General features: G+C 42.5%; 1 protein-coding gene across 1 annotated transcript in view; it reads left to right on the top strand.

Annotated features, from left to right (window-relative positions):
- Positions 1-14,258, top strand: part of MYOT (myotilin) — a 1,852,166-nt gene that overhangs the window by 617,624 nt on the left and 1,220,284 nt on the right. Inside the window, exon 6 of the mRNA XM_044068976.1 lies at positions 1,473-1,496. Within this exon, the coding sequence (XP_043924911.1) occupies positions 1,473-1,496 (24 nt within the window). The remainder of the gene's footprint in view (positions 1-1,472; positions 1,497-14,258) is intronic.

Here is a 14,258-nt window from a genome sequence, read left to right as displayed (position 1 = left end):
GATACTGTCCAAGCCACTCCAATAGCCTTAAAAGTTCTGGTCCCACCTACTAATTGGATAATAGAATTATTGCACAGCAAAATTGGTCACCCTTTAGGAAGGGCCTTATAGTAGCTAGTGGCATTGGATTACTACCTTATAGCCTGGGCAGAAGGGGCATACCTAGTGAACCTGTGCCAGCCTTCCCCAGGAGTGTCTGTGTGTTTGTATATAAATCATATCTCAAAGTGTGTGTATGTGTCAGCTACTTGGGCAGGGACACGAAGCACTGTTTGGGCAGAGGGAGTGCTGGGAGGACTTGATTTGGAACCCTGGCTAAGGACTCCACTCTATAGCTGTGCCAGTGAGGAGTCTTATTGGGGATCTGTAGAGAAAGGAAGAAAACAGCCCCAGACTGACTGTCATCTCTGTGTGCTCTTAAGGAAAATTGTACTTTACTGTGTATGTACTTGTTATCCTTCCCAGTGTGCACGCCCCTCACTGGTGCTAGTAGTGAGGATAGAGGCTCCTTGATTACTGGGCCAGTGCATGGGCGTCACAGACATATCATGACATAACAAGGAAAAACATATTTTTGAATGAGTACTCCACCAGTATGCTTGCCATATCACATTGTGGGGAAGTCTGTGTGACTCTGTGAAACAGACTATTTCTATTTTGATAAGTAATAATTATGCATGTGTTTTATTCCAAAGAATATTATTTGCTTAAATAATAAGTTTTTATTTTTGAGTCATCAACCTTACAAAGACCATTGAGTCTGCTGCTCAGGTACCTAATAGACTCATTTGTTCCTCCCAGGATGACAGCCCATTAGAGAATTAGTTTTTCCAAAAGATGAGAGTTGGGTGCTGAGGGCTACACCATCATCTGCTGGGAGTATTTTTTTATGCTCTTAACCCATGTCCCTCCCCAATGGCTTGCATGCTACACCATAGCTGCTACCACACGTTACATCTCATGGATGAGTGGAATGTGGCTTGCAGAGTGTACACATTATGTTCACTGCTGCAGGTGATACTTCAGCACTCCTGCAGGTGTCTCTAATGCAGTCAGCTGAGCTGCCACTCCCCCACCCCCCAGGATGGATGAGTCAGTGTTGGCTCCTTAATTCCATCCTCCCTGTCGAGTCCCTCCAGCACCCACATCGCTAGTCTTAACAGAGATCATCTGAGGTGCAATCAAGGCTCTACAACTCCATGCCATGTTGCCAGAAGCTAGTATTTACTTCATTTGTTAGGAACAGTGATTTCTGAAACAAAACAGTGGACATAATCTCACAACACTGCATAACCGCCTTTCATCTGAAACAGTGCTTTGTATAATTAAGTGAAAGAATGCTTTTACAATAAATGAATGATGCACACATGTTTGTATTCTGTGAATGTATATTTAAAATTAGAATTTAAGTAACATTATAATATTTCTAACAGCATTTTCTTTTTCCTTTTGTTTCCTCCCATCCTCTCCAGAAGCTTGTTCAGCATCTGTTCCTGGTGAGTCACATTTTTCATACTGGCAACATAACTAAATGACTTATTTTGTTCTATATTAGTAATGTGATTTACTGTTGCAATGTTGGACTGTTAATTTCACAGATATTAAAGTACAAGTATTATCACTTGCAAGGCACTGTCACATTGTTCATGCAAACATATTTGAAGAAAATTATGGGAGTCCACCATGCAAGGTGAAAAAAGCTATTTGTCAACAAAATGAATTAAAGGACATCAGTTGTGGAAATTAGTTTAACTGCCATATAACTGATGAAATATGTTATATGACTGAACTGCCTCTGGGCAGAGTTTATAGGCATGGTCATTAGTGCTTGGGTGCAGATTACAAAATCCTTGGGTGGTTCTGGAGATCACAGAGGCCATGGTCGAGTCTTCAGAGATCCCCTTCTTTACAGATGAAAGCCAGTATACTCACATAACAGGAATGTAGCTCAGGCTGCATTTTTTTATTTTCTGTTTTTAATGACACCTGTACACATACACATACACACATGCATGGTAGTGATATGGCAAATGTGCCAACGTTTTTCTCTTATTTTAAGGTTCTGCTTCATAAATGAAGGAAACGGAACTGAGGGAAGGAACTCGGTAGGGCAGAAAATGTTAATACTGTAGTTAAGAGGTGGGGTATATAGCAGGTTCACAGATATAGATATGGCTTTTATAAGGTCTGCACTTCTAATATGAACCTTACGATAGCTATATGAATAATTATATATGAATATGCTTTATACCCCATCTCTTAACTACAATACTAATGTTTTTTCCCAACCTAGTTCCTTCCCTTGCTTCCATTTCTTTGAATTTCTAAGCACTACTCACATGGTCTACTGTCCAATTAACAAACTCACTAGTATACCTCTTCTCAAATACTCAATGTTCAACATCTAGTAATGCATAAGTATCTTTTATTTTGCAATAATTTCCTTTATTTCATATGAATGTACTCTAATTATCAAAGTGTGTCTGTGTAATTGTTAGTTTAGATTACTTAATATCTGTTCATGTATATTACTGAATATCTGTTTAAAAATGTTAGTAATATGCTGGAGCTTTTCTCCCAGGTCCATTGCTGAAAAGTTTTTTTTTGACTAAACCCAGTCGGACAAACACTGTAAAGAAAGACAAAATAATGCAGTTCCAGGAAAAGTGGCAGTTTTTATATTGTTAACTTTATGTATCACCATTTTTTACTCTCCAGCCAAGAATGGAATAGCTGGTCAAGAGGAGAAGGTCAACACTTGCATCACACCACATGGAACACATAGCCCTCCAGAAAACACACCAGGACTGTCTTCACATAAAAGCACAAACCACACACTCACCTTCACTGAGGCTCTCAATAAAAATCTACCCAAACAGCAGAGACCTCCAAGGCAGAAACGCACTCGACCACAACACAACACTAATCACAGTGTGCCACTCAACCAAAGCTCCTAAGGCAAAACAGCATGCCCAACACACTAGTCATAGGTAACTCGATAGTGAGGCACACTGATGTCCCACTCACTAGGTTGAATAAGGAGAAAGTAACAGTCAGATGCCTGTCAGGTGCAAGGATCCACCACATAACACACTCACTCAGGTCCGTCAACAACAGGTACAAATATGACTCTGTCATTGTACAAGTGGGTGTGAATGACCTAAGATGAACCTCCCTGGACTACATGAAAAGAGACATGGAGGAGCTCTCTGATTACGTAGCCCAGATGGGTATGACCCTAGCCCTGAGTAGCATCCTACCATCACCCAGTATGATACTACAGTACAAGCAGAAAATGATTGATTTCAACAATTGGCTAAGTTTCTGGCGTCATTCTAAGGGGATCAAGTATCTGTCTGCCTGGGATGACATGATCGACAGACCTCGATGCTTTCCCAGAGATGGCCTGCATCTGTCACCCCTGGGCTTCCGGATACTGGTTAAGGCTCTTGCCACCCCTATAGTGCCTTTTTAGGTGGTGTTGCAAAGACCAAATTACCACCATAACAGCTACAAACAAATGCAATCTGAGGGTCATGCTGCTCAATGCTAGAAGTCTAAATCTCAAAATGCACTCGCTCGAAGCACTCCTTAAAATGGAGAACATCGACATTTGTGCTGTAATAGAGATCTGGTTCAAGACAGCAAAAAGCTCCCCTGCACTACCAGGCTATAACTCATTCCACACCTTTCAGCCCCAGAACTTGGACCAAAGCTCCAAAGGCAGTGGTGTTTCCATGTTCATAAAGGATGCGCACACCTCCAGACTGGTAGCCCAACATAACACATCTGAGATACTTCAGGTGCAGTTAACATTGGGTAAGACAGCGATTCAGGTCATAGCCTGCTATAGGTCCCCAACCATGTCCCAAGACTCACATTCCACTTTCCTAAGCACCCTGGAGAATATTAGGGTCTAACCTTACACTGTCATACTGGGCAACTTCAACTACCTCTCCATTAACTGGGAAAAAATACTCATGTACCAAAACACTTGCCCAATGCTTTATGGAAATCATTAATTCCAATGCCCTGGACCAGCTCATTCTTCCCCCCACAAAAGGTAGCAACATCCTTGACCTGGTCATTACTAACATGGGCGACGGTTGCTCTACACCAATAGTCAACTCCTCCCTGGTTAGATCCGACCACAAACTAATCACCTTGGAAATCCACATCCCCCCACACCCCCACCCCCAATAAAGGTAACCACCATGAAAAACATTTCCAAAGCTAACTTTGGGCTCCTAAAATCAGAGGTGGCTAACTTCACGGCACCCATGCAAATGGAGAATAGTTGCATGACCACCAAATCATACACCAATGCACTGTACAAACACGTACACAAATGCATGGATCTTTCCATACCCAATAGAACGAAGACACTCTCCTCAAAAAAAAGGAAGCCAATCTGGTGGTCCCCTGCCATAAACAAACTCTACAACATAAGGAGGAAACTGATGCGGAAAAAGGTGAAGTCCTAAGACTGGAAAAACTCCCTTATCAGCCTCAACAAAAGGTTGAGGTCCCTCATCAAATCCTCTAAAGCTAGCTATGAAAACAGAATTGCAGCAGATAGTAAAGACAACTGTAAGGCCTTCTATAGTTATGTAAAGACTCTCCACGGCAATACCCAGATTTGCTCTGAGCTACTGCACAATGGTACCTCCTATAGCAAGCCAACAGATATTGCCAATATACTGGCCGACAGATTCAGTGCCAACTTTACCCTTTTCTACCCCCCAAAGGACCAATCACAATACCAGTAGATTGCCAGGCACCCAGTATTACTGCTGCACAGGTTAAAACATCACTGTCCGAGGCTAGAAATACAGCTTCTATGGGACATGACAATATCCCCGGCTGTTTACTACATGAACTACAGATTGAACTGGCACCCCACCTGTGTGCCCTGTTCAATCACAGCCTCACCTCAGGCTTTGTCCCTACAAAATGGCTCTCTGCTACAGTCATCCCTCTCCACAGGGGAGGAGAGACTACAGACCCTGGGAACAATCGCTCCATTAGCCTGACGAGTCTGATATGCAAAGTTATGGAATGCATCATCATTGACCTAGTAAACAAGGATATAGGGAATCTCCAAACTCTGGATCCTATACAGTTTGGTTTTGTGAAGGGTAGATCATGCCTGCTCAACTTGGTTGACTTCTGTGAGTCAGTCACCAGAGCTGTGGATGAAGGCTAGATGGTTGATACAGCCTACCTTGATCTGGCCAAGGCCTTTGATACCATTCCCCACTCAGGAATCATAGAAAAACTCACTAAGCTAGGCATCAACCCCTATATCACTAGGTGGGTTGCAAACTGGCTCGCAGATAAAACCCACAGTTTGAAAATAGCTGACTTCAAGTCAGACTGTCGATCAGTCACGAGTGGAGTCCCACAGAGTTCGGTCCTGCGTCCTCTCATGTTTGGTATCTACTTCTCTGATGTCCATGCCAACACGAAGGGACTCTGACTGACAAAATTTGCAGACAATTGCAAGTTGGGAGCTATTAACTCCCGAAGTGATGTTGACATCTTACAGAAAGGCTTCAATGAGTCCAACAACTGGTGCTAGAACCATGGCCCTAAGCTCAATGCCAAAAAATGTGTAGTCATCCCCCTTGGAAAAAAAATGGTTCCCTTGAATTACATCGATGGAAGCACACTGAACACAGAAGGCGTTGTAAGAGATCTAGGAACACAGGTTGACAGCAACCTGTCTTTTGACCACCACATTGCCACTGTGGACAGAAAGTCCTTCTATGTGACACATCTCATTACTAAGGGTTTTACATCCAGGAAGAAAGAGGTCATTGTCTCCCTCTACTCTTCCCTCATTAGGCCAATCATCGAGTACAATGCCCCATTTGGCATGTACCTCACTAGACACCTGCAACAACTGGAGAGGCCACAAAAGTATGTCACAAAGAGGATCCTAGACCTTAAACATTTGTCCTGTATGGAAAGAATCCAACTATTCTCTATCTCATATCACCTACTTAGAGGCGATCTCTGCTTGACCTACAAAGCCATGTCTGACCCAGCTCTGTTAGAAATGCTACATCTAAAGAAATCCCAATCCCTCCACACACACGCTCCACAGACCTCAATCTCATTATCACAATCAACAGAACATGCTGGAGTGACAGGTTCATAACCCAGAGACTGCCCATGCTATGGAATAGACTTCCCATACATGTCAAGCAGAGCACCTTACTGGCCCTATTCAAGAGGAATCTTGATGAGTGGATTGAAAATAGAAAATTCATCCCGGGGATCACTCCAGTGGCACTACTCGACAGAGGCACTAGGAACTAAGGTCAGGTGGCACGATGCCAGGGTAATCCTATGGGCTAGGCTTGTAAAGGCTCCAGGACCATTAGCCTAGTACACACTTATGAACCTATGAACCTACAATGCAATGATATTCATGTAATCCACATCTCCCTATCTTTGATAGCAGGTTTCAACAGAAAAAGTACAAAGCCCTGCAAAATTACAATGCTAGGAAAAAATAAATAAATGAAAGTCCACACACCCAGGAATAAAAACATACAAAAATAAGGAGGATCGGAGAAGGGGAGGCTACTGTTGCAGGGATCATTCAAACACCCACTGTTTGGTAAGTTTACTTAAACAAATGTAACTGTTATTTATAAATATCACTGTTGCAGTAGCCTAAGCTGTAGGGGTATATTACCATTGCTTAGATAGACTTGGGGCTAGCAAACTCTGCTGTGGACCTGGAGAATAAATCTAGTTTAAAGTGCTTTGTAAAATTATGCACAAACAACCAAATTGCTGCTTCTAGAATACATCTAGAAGCCAACCCTTTCAAAAAAGCCTCAGATGAAGCCAATAATCTGGAAGAATGAGCATTGACTCTGCCTGGAATAGTTTTGTTGTATTGGGTATAACAAAATAATAACATGAGACAATCATTTAGAAATAGTCCATTTTGACACCAGCTGTCCTTACCTTCCTAAGAAATGAGCAACTGATCAGAAGTTCTGAAAGATTTTGCTCTGTCAAGATAGTACCTGAGTTGTCTGTGGACATCCAAGGTGTGGAGTATCCTGTCTAACTCTCTTTTTGGTTCTGGAAAGAAAACAGGGACATGGATGGCTTGGTAAACTCAGGTTCCACTTTAGGACTAAATGAATAATTTGTTCTTAAAGAAACCCTATCTTCATAATAACAAGATAAGATTGACCCATCATAATGGCCTGCAACTCAGATCCCCTTTTTGCAGAGGTCAGAGCTATAAGTAAAATAATTATAAAATAAATAATAAGTATTAATTTAATACCTCAAGTTGGCGGATTCAAATGGAGTTATTCTTTTTAACCCAAAAATAAGATTCCGTGAGAGAGTCACCTATTATCTGGGAGGCTTTGTAAGCAACACCCCTTTCAAAAATGTTTTGACATGAGACTGCATTGAAAGAGGAGGATCTATGAGCAGACAAGCTGAAATGGTGAATAAATGAAACATGACTGTGGATTAAGGCATGCCGGGAGGACTTAAAGTGACAATTTGTTGTAGATAGGTGGTGCCTTTCATTTATGGCTAAACAAAGTGTGTCTTTACATTAAGAAGATTGGGACTGCTATTCTAGTGGCAGTAGTAAGGTAGCCTGGTCGGTCCAAGTTGGGAAACGCACAGGGAGGCTTAGAATGAGATTATTTCATCAACCAGAGGGCTTTTTAGGGACTTAGTTGTTTGGTGTTAATCTGCACTTGAGAGCTATTTTTGCTGCACTTTTACATGACAAGTTCTAGGATCATCCATTTCGTGACAGAAGGTGTTTGCCTCATCTCATTGAGTTGGGAAACACTCTAGGTGCTCAAACTGTAACTGTTACTGGCCAGAGACCAGAGAGCATGGGAGTTAGTTTTCAGCCATGTTTTCTGTCTGCTATAAATTAAGTGCATGTTTGTGGAGCTGTTCAACTTGCAGCAGTGGTTAGCACTACCCTGTACAGATGCAAACCTATAAAGCTAGTATTTAGGACTTTAACATGGAACACTGAAAGGCTTTGTATGGGGATAAGCTTAGGGCAATTAGTTAGCACGTCAAACAGCAAAAATACCAGGTCACAAAACTATCGAACATGTAGTCTTAACCATAGACACCACTTGGGTGATGCCAGTAAAACCAAGTCCCTAAACCATAATAGCACAAGCCTAATACAGATCATGACAACATGGCTATGCAATTTCCTAATGTCTTTTTGGCCAGCTTGGTAGATATCACATCCTCAGGTGTACTCTCCAGTCCAGCTTGCGAATCTGGGTATCCTGAGGCAATGTTACAACTGCCTCATGTACACAGACAGCCCTCTGCTCCTACCACAAAACACTAACATATGTGAGAGATGCAATTATACAGCCAAACTGGAGGCTAAGCTACTCCACCCAAGACTGGAACAGACAGTCAAGAGGAAAAGGTTAACACTTGCACCACACCTCCAGCCACACATAGACCTACTAAACCAACACTGGCAAAAAATACACATAAATACACAAAATCATACTCGAAGGCTGTAAATAAAAACCTGCAAAAGCATCAGAGACCTCCAAAGCAGACACCCAAACAACCTGCTCCTCCTGTCACAAACCAAACAACACATAAACCACAAAATCAGTGTGCCACACAATCATAGCCCTTAAGGTGAAATAACATACCTAACACACTAGTAATAGGTGACTCTATAGTCAGGCACACTGATGTCCCACTCACTAGGCTGGACAAGCAAAAGGTTACTGTTAGCTGCCTGTCGGGAGCCAGAATCCACCACATAACACAAGCACTCAGGTCATTCCAGAACAAGTACAAATATGACTCTTTCATTGTTCATGTTGGTGTGAATGACCTGAGACATACCTCACTGGACTACATGAAAAGAGACATGGAAGAGCTCTTTGATCATGTAGCCCAGGCTGGTATGACCCTGACCCTGAGTAGCATCCTGCCCTCACAAAGAATGATACCTCAGTATAAAGATCAATTTCAACAACTGGCTAAGCTTCTGTTGTCATTCAAAGGGGATCCAGTGTCTGTCAGCCTGGGACGACATGCTCGACAAGCCGCATAGCTTCACAAGAGACGGCTTGCACCTGTCACCCCTAGGCTTTCGAATACTGGCCAAGGCTCTTGCTGCCCCCATAGTGCCTTTTTTAGGCAAGGCTCAAAAGTCAAACCCACCTCCGTAAACAGCACAATTAACAAAAAATTGAGGGTTATGCTACTCAACGCCAAGAGTTTAAATCTCAAAATGCATGCACTTGAAGCACTCCTCAGTATGGAAAACATTGACATCTGTGCAGTAACTGAAATCTGGTTGAAGGCTCCAGAGAGCACCCCAGCACTACCAGGCTACAACTTATACCATACGTTTCGGCCACAGAACACGGACCGAAACACAAAAGGAGGGAGTGTATCCATATTCATCAAGGATATCTACACCTCCAGGTTAGTGGTGCAGCATTATACCTCTGAGATCATCCATGTGCAACTAACATCGGGCAGATCTGCAGTGCAAATTGTGGCCTGCTACAGATCACCCTCCATGACCCAGGACCACCACTCCAACTTTCTGGAGACACTGGAAAACATGAAGGTCCTACCAAACACCCTGATACTGGGCAATTTCAATTACCCTACCATTAACTGGGAAAACTACTTGAGTACAAACTCCCAGGCCCAGCGCTTCCTGGAATTCATCATCTCAAATGCCCTGGATCAGCTGGTAAACTCCCCTACCAGAGGTGAAAACATATTGGACCTGGTCATCACAAACATGGGCAACAGGTGTTCCACACCAGAGGTCAACCCGTCACTGGTTAGATCAGCCCATAAACTAATCACTATGGATGTCCACATCCCACCACCACCCCCAACTAAGGAAACCAGAGTAAACAACTTTTCTAAAGCAAACTTCACCTTACTTAAGACAGAGGCGGTAAGTTTCACAGCCCCCACTCTAAAGGATAACGCTGCCCAAAATGCAGAAACCTTTACAAATACACCCTATGAGCACCTACAAGGATGCATGGATTGTGCCATCCTTAGCAAAACCAAGACTCACTCCTCTAAGAGAAAGAAACCAGTCTGGTAGACCCCTGCTATAAACAGGCAATACAATAGGAGGAGGAAACTAGTTCAGAAAAAAAGCAAATCCCATGAAGGAAAGACATCCCTGATCAATATCAGAAAGAAACTAAGGTCCCTCATAAAATCATCCAAGGCTAACTTCAAAAGAAAAATAGCCAAGGATTCAAAAAATAACCACAAAGCCTTCTTTAGCTATGTTAAGAATTTAAGTGGTAGCTCACAGATATGCAGTGAAATAGTGCAAAATAGCACAAAATATACTGAACCTACTGATATTGCCAACATCCTGGCAGATAGATTCAGTGCAAACTTCACCCCCTCTCACCCCCAAAAGGGCCCACAACAATACTGGAAAAGTGTAGTGTCCCAGAAATCACAGATGCACAGGTGAAAATAGCCCTTTCAAAAGCCAAAAACACAGCATCAATGGGGCCAGATGGTGTCCCAGGCTGCGTCTTGCACGAACTACAGAATGAACTACCCCCCCCCCACCTAAACAGCTGTTCAACCTCAGCCTCCCCACAGGCTATATGCCCATAGAATGGCGCACAGCAATGATTATTCCACTCCACAAAGGAGGGGCCACAACTGACCCTGGTAACTATCCCCCCATAAGCCTGACTAGCCTGGTCTGCGAGGCTATGGAGCGCATCATCATGGAACTCATTAACAAAGACATTGGGAACCTCCAAACACTTGACCCGACCTGACCCAGTTCAGCTTCGTTAAGGGCAGATCATGCCTACTAAACCTCATTGACTTTTTTGAGACAGTCACCAAGGCCATAGATGAGGGAATGGTTGCTCACACAGCCTAACTTGACCTCACCAAGGCTTTTGACACCATTCCCCACAGAAAAACTCACCAGCCTGAATATAAACCCCTACGTCACGAGATGTGTTGCCAACTGACTTACAGACAGAACTCACACGGTAAGAATAGCAGGCTCCAGGTCTGACTCTAAACCATTCGCAAGTGGTGTACCGCAAGGCTCGGTCCTGGGACCCGTACTGTTTGGCATATACTTCTCAGAAGTACAGGCAAACACAGAATGACTATGGCTAACCAATTTTGCCGATGACTGCAAACTGGGGGCCATAATTGACTCTCCAGCTGACACAGACATCTTTCAAAAGGGTCTTACTGAGATGGACACCTGGTGTCAAAGTCATGGCCACAAGCTAAATGCCAAAAAATGCATAGTGGTCCCATTTGGAAAAAAAAAAAAAAACACCCATGAATTACCACATAGGTGGCAGCCCCCTTAATACAGAAGACTTAATAAGAGATCTGGGGACCAAGGTAGATAGTAATCTCTCCTTTGACAATCATATTGCCAAAGTAGTTAGGAAATCCTTCTATGTGGCCCATCTAATTACTAAAGGGTTCACATCTAGAAATAAAGAGGTTATAGTGCCCCTCTACTCATCACTCATCAGACCCATCATAGAGTACAATGCCCCATTTGGGATGTACCTCACAAGACACTTCCAACAGCTGGAGAGACCACAAAAGTACCTCACCAAGAGGATTACTGGCCTCAAACATATGTCTTATGCAGCCCAACTGAAAAAACACCGGCTGTACTCAGTGACATATCGGTTACTCAGAGGTGATCTCTGCCTGACTTACAAAGCCATGTCCAACTTAGAACTGATGGACATGTTCCACCTAAAGAAATCCAAGTCACCGCGAGTCACGCGCTTTACTGAGCTAAACCCCAGCACAACAATAAATAGAACACGCTGGAGGGATAGATTCCTGTCACAGAGACTCCCCATGCTTTGGAACAAAATTCCAAACTACATTAGGCAGAGCCCCTCACTAACACTCTTCAAGAGAAACCTTGACAAGTGGATGGGTAACAGAAAATACACCCCTGGGATCACTTCACTGGCTCTGCTTGACAGAGGATCATTTAATTAATCAATGGGGTGGTGAAAGCCGACATACTTTGGCTAGGCTTATAAATACCCTCGGGCAGATAGCCTAGTACCTACCTATGAACCTATGATACAATGTAGCAATTGTTTCATGTACTCAAACAACCTTTTAATCCTCAATGAAACTAACCCAGTATGCAAGAGATGTACATACATTACTTCCTTGGAGAAAAAATCTCGCTTACAAACAAGGTTGTTAAGAACACACACACAAGCCCACAATACATCCTTCATACATACTGCTTACCACACACATAGACCTTCTTATGCCGAGGCATTTAAAAGAAACCTTCCCAAATCTCAAAGGCCTCCTAAGCCATCAAACTGCAACACCAACCCTCAGCAATCACTAAAGGACACACAAAAAGCAACAGCTAACACCACACATAAGCCTACACCCATTGATCCCCCAAAAAACAAAGCCCATAACACAAGCAGACACTTTGCCTAGTACTCTTGTCATAGGGGATTCTATAGTATGACACACAGATACTCCACTCACCAGGCTGGACAAGAGAAGATAATAGTTTGTTGCCTGTCTGGATGTAGGATCTGCAGTATCATGCATGCACTCGAGTCACTACACCACAGGTACCAATATGATTCTATCATAGTCCATGTGGGTATAAATGACCTGAGGTGTGCCTCACTGGACTATATGAAAAGAGACATTATGGATCTCCCCGAATATGTGTTACAGATAGGTACATGCCTTGCACTGAGCAGCATTCTACTTTCACCAAGGATGATGCCACAACATGAGCAGAAAATTATTGATTTCAATACTTGGCTTAGTTTCTGGTGTCATTCCAGGTAGATCCAATCTCTATTAGTGTAGGAGAACATGGTTAACAGGTCATATTGCTTTATGAAGGATGGTCTGCACCTATTCACCCTGGGATTTTGGATACATACTAAAACTTTATCCATCTCTTTAGAGCCTTTTTAGGCAATGTCAAAATGACAAGCCTACCAGCATACCAAATGAAAAAAACTAAAGACAACCTTATGGTGTTAATGCTGAATGCTAGGAGTCTAAACAAGAAACTCCACACCCTGCAAGCTCTCCTCACGCTGAAGAATGTAGACATCTATGCTGTTACCGAGACTTGGTTTAAAGCCACATAAAGTACTCCAACAGTGAAAGGCTACAGTGCTCTCCATACATTTAGGCCAACAGCAGCACAGACAGGGACTAAAGGTGGAGGTGCCTTGATCTACATTAGCAGCAAATACAACTCCAGATTGGTTAAACAGGATGATGCCCCTTGTTCCTAAGTAGAATTTGATTTCTAGTTTCATTAGAAAGCCATGGGGCTGGGTTAGACTTCATTCTTATGGGACGTTTAGGAGCATGCTTATCCAGGATAGATAAGAATAAAGTGTTAAAATACTTTACAGCCTCTTCAAGTGGAAGGGATTTTAAAGGGTTCCAGTTACATGCTCTAAGCTCAGTTTGGAATAATTCTGCCTTAGTGTTTGGTAGAGCGTACTGTCCTAATGATGGGGAGGTTTGGAAAATCATTTTTTTCTCTTGTGATGTATGTCAAGGAATGATCACTTAGATCATCTGGTAGAGTTCCTACTTTATAAGTTTGTTTCACATTATTTATGAGTATCCAGTCTAAGGTACTCTCTTTCTTATTAGGTTAGTTAATTCTGGTTGTAGAAGTTATGGTTTGGTTAAAGCCATGGAGGTTAATATGAGAGGTAGGACTTTCAGCACTAACACTTTTCCAGTCCATATTAAAGTCACCTAGTATTATTGTTTCTTGGGGGTAGGTAGAAGACACCCATCAGAGTAAATATTCTATTGTAGTGATATTGTTTCCGAGTGGTATGTAAATGCAGATAATGTATAAAGACTTTTTTGCATTGATTTGAAGCTTAGTAATGAGGACTTCTGCATTGCTATTCTGGGTTGGATTAGATGGTAGGGTAGAGATATGAAGTCCATTTATAAATAGAATTGCTACTCCACCACCTTTACGTTTTGTTCTGTCTTGTCTAACTATATTATAGCCCTGGGGAATAATTTCATTATCTTTGGTTTCTGGTTTCAACCAAGTCTCAGTAAGACAGAGAATATCAAAGGAGTGAATATCTAGGAGGGCATGAAGGTGAGCTATTTTATTATTGATGCTTTGGATATTAAGATGCCCTATTAGGAGAGAACTATTGAGTTTAGGGTGA

This window comes from Protopterus annectens, chromosome 4.part0 (assembly GCF_019279795.1).
Source record: "Protopterus annectens isolate FY-2018-M chromosome 4.part0, PAN1.0, whole genome shotgun sequence".
Classification (NCBI taxonomy): Eukaryota; Metazoa; Chordata; order Ceratodontiformes; family Protopteridae; genus Protopterus; species Protopterus annectens.
This window is presented reverse-complemented; position numbering and strand designations above follow the sequence as displayed.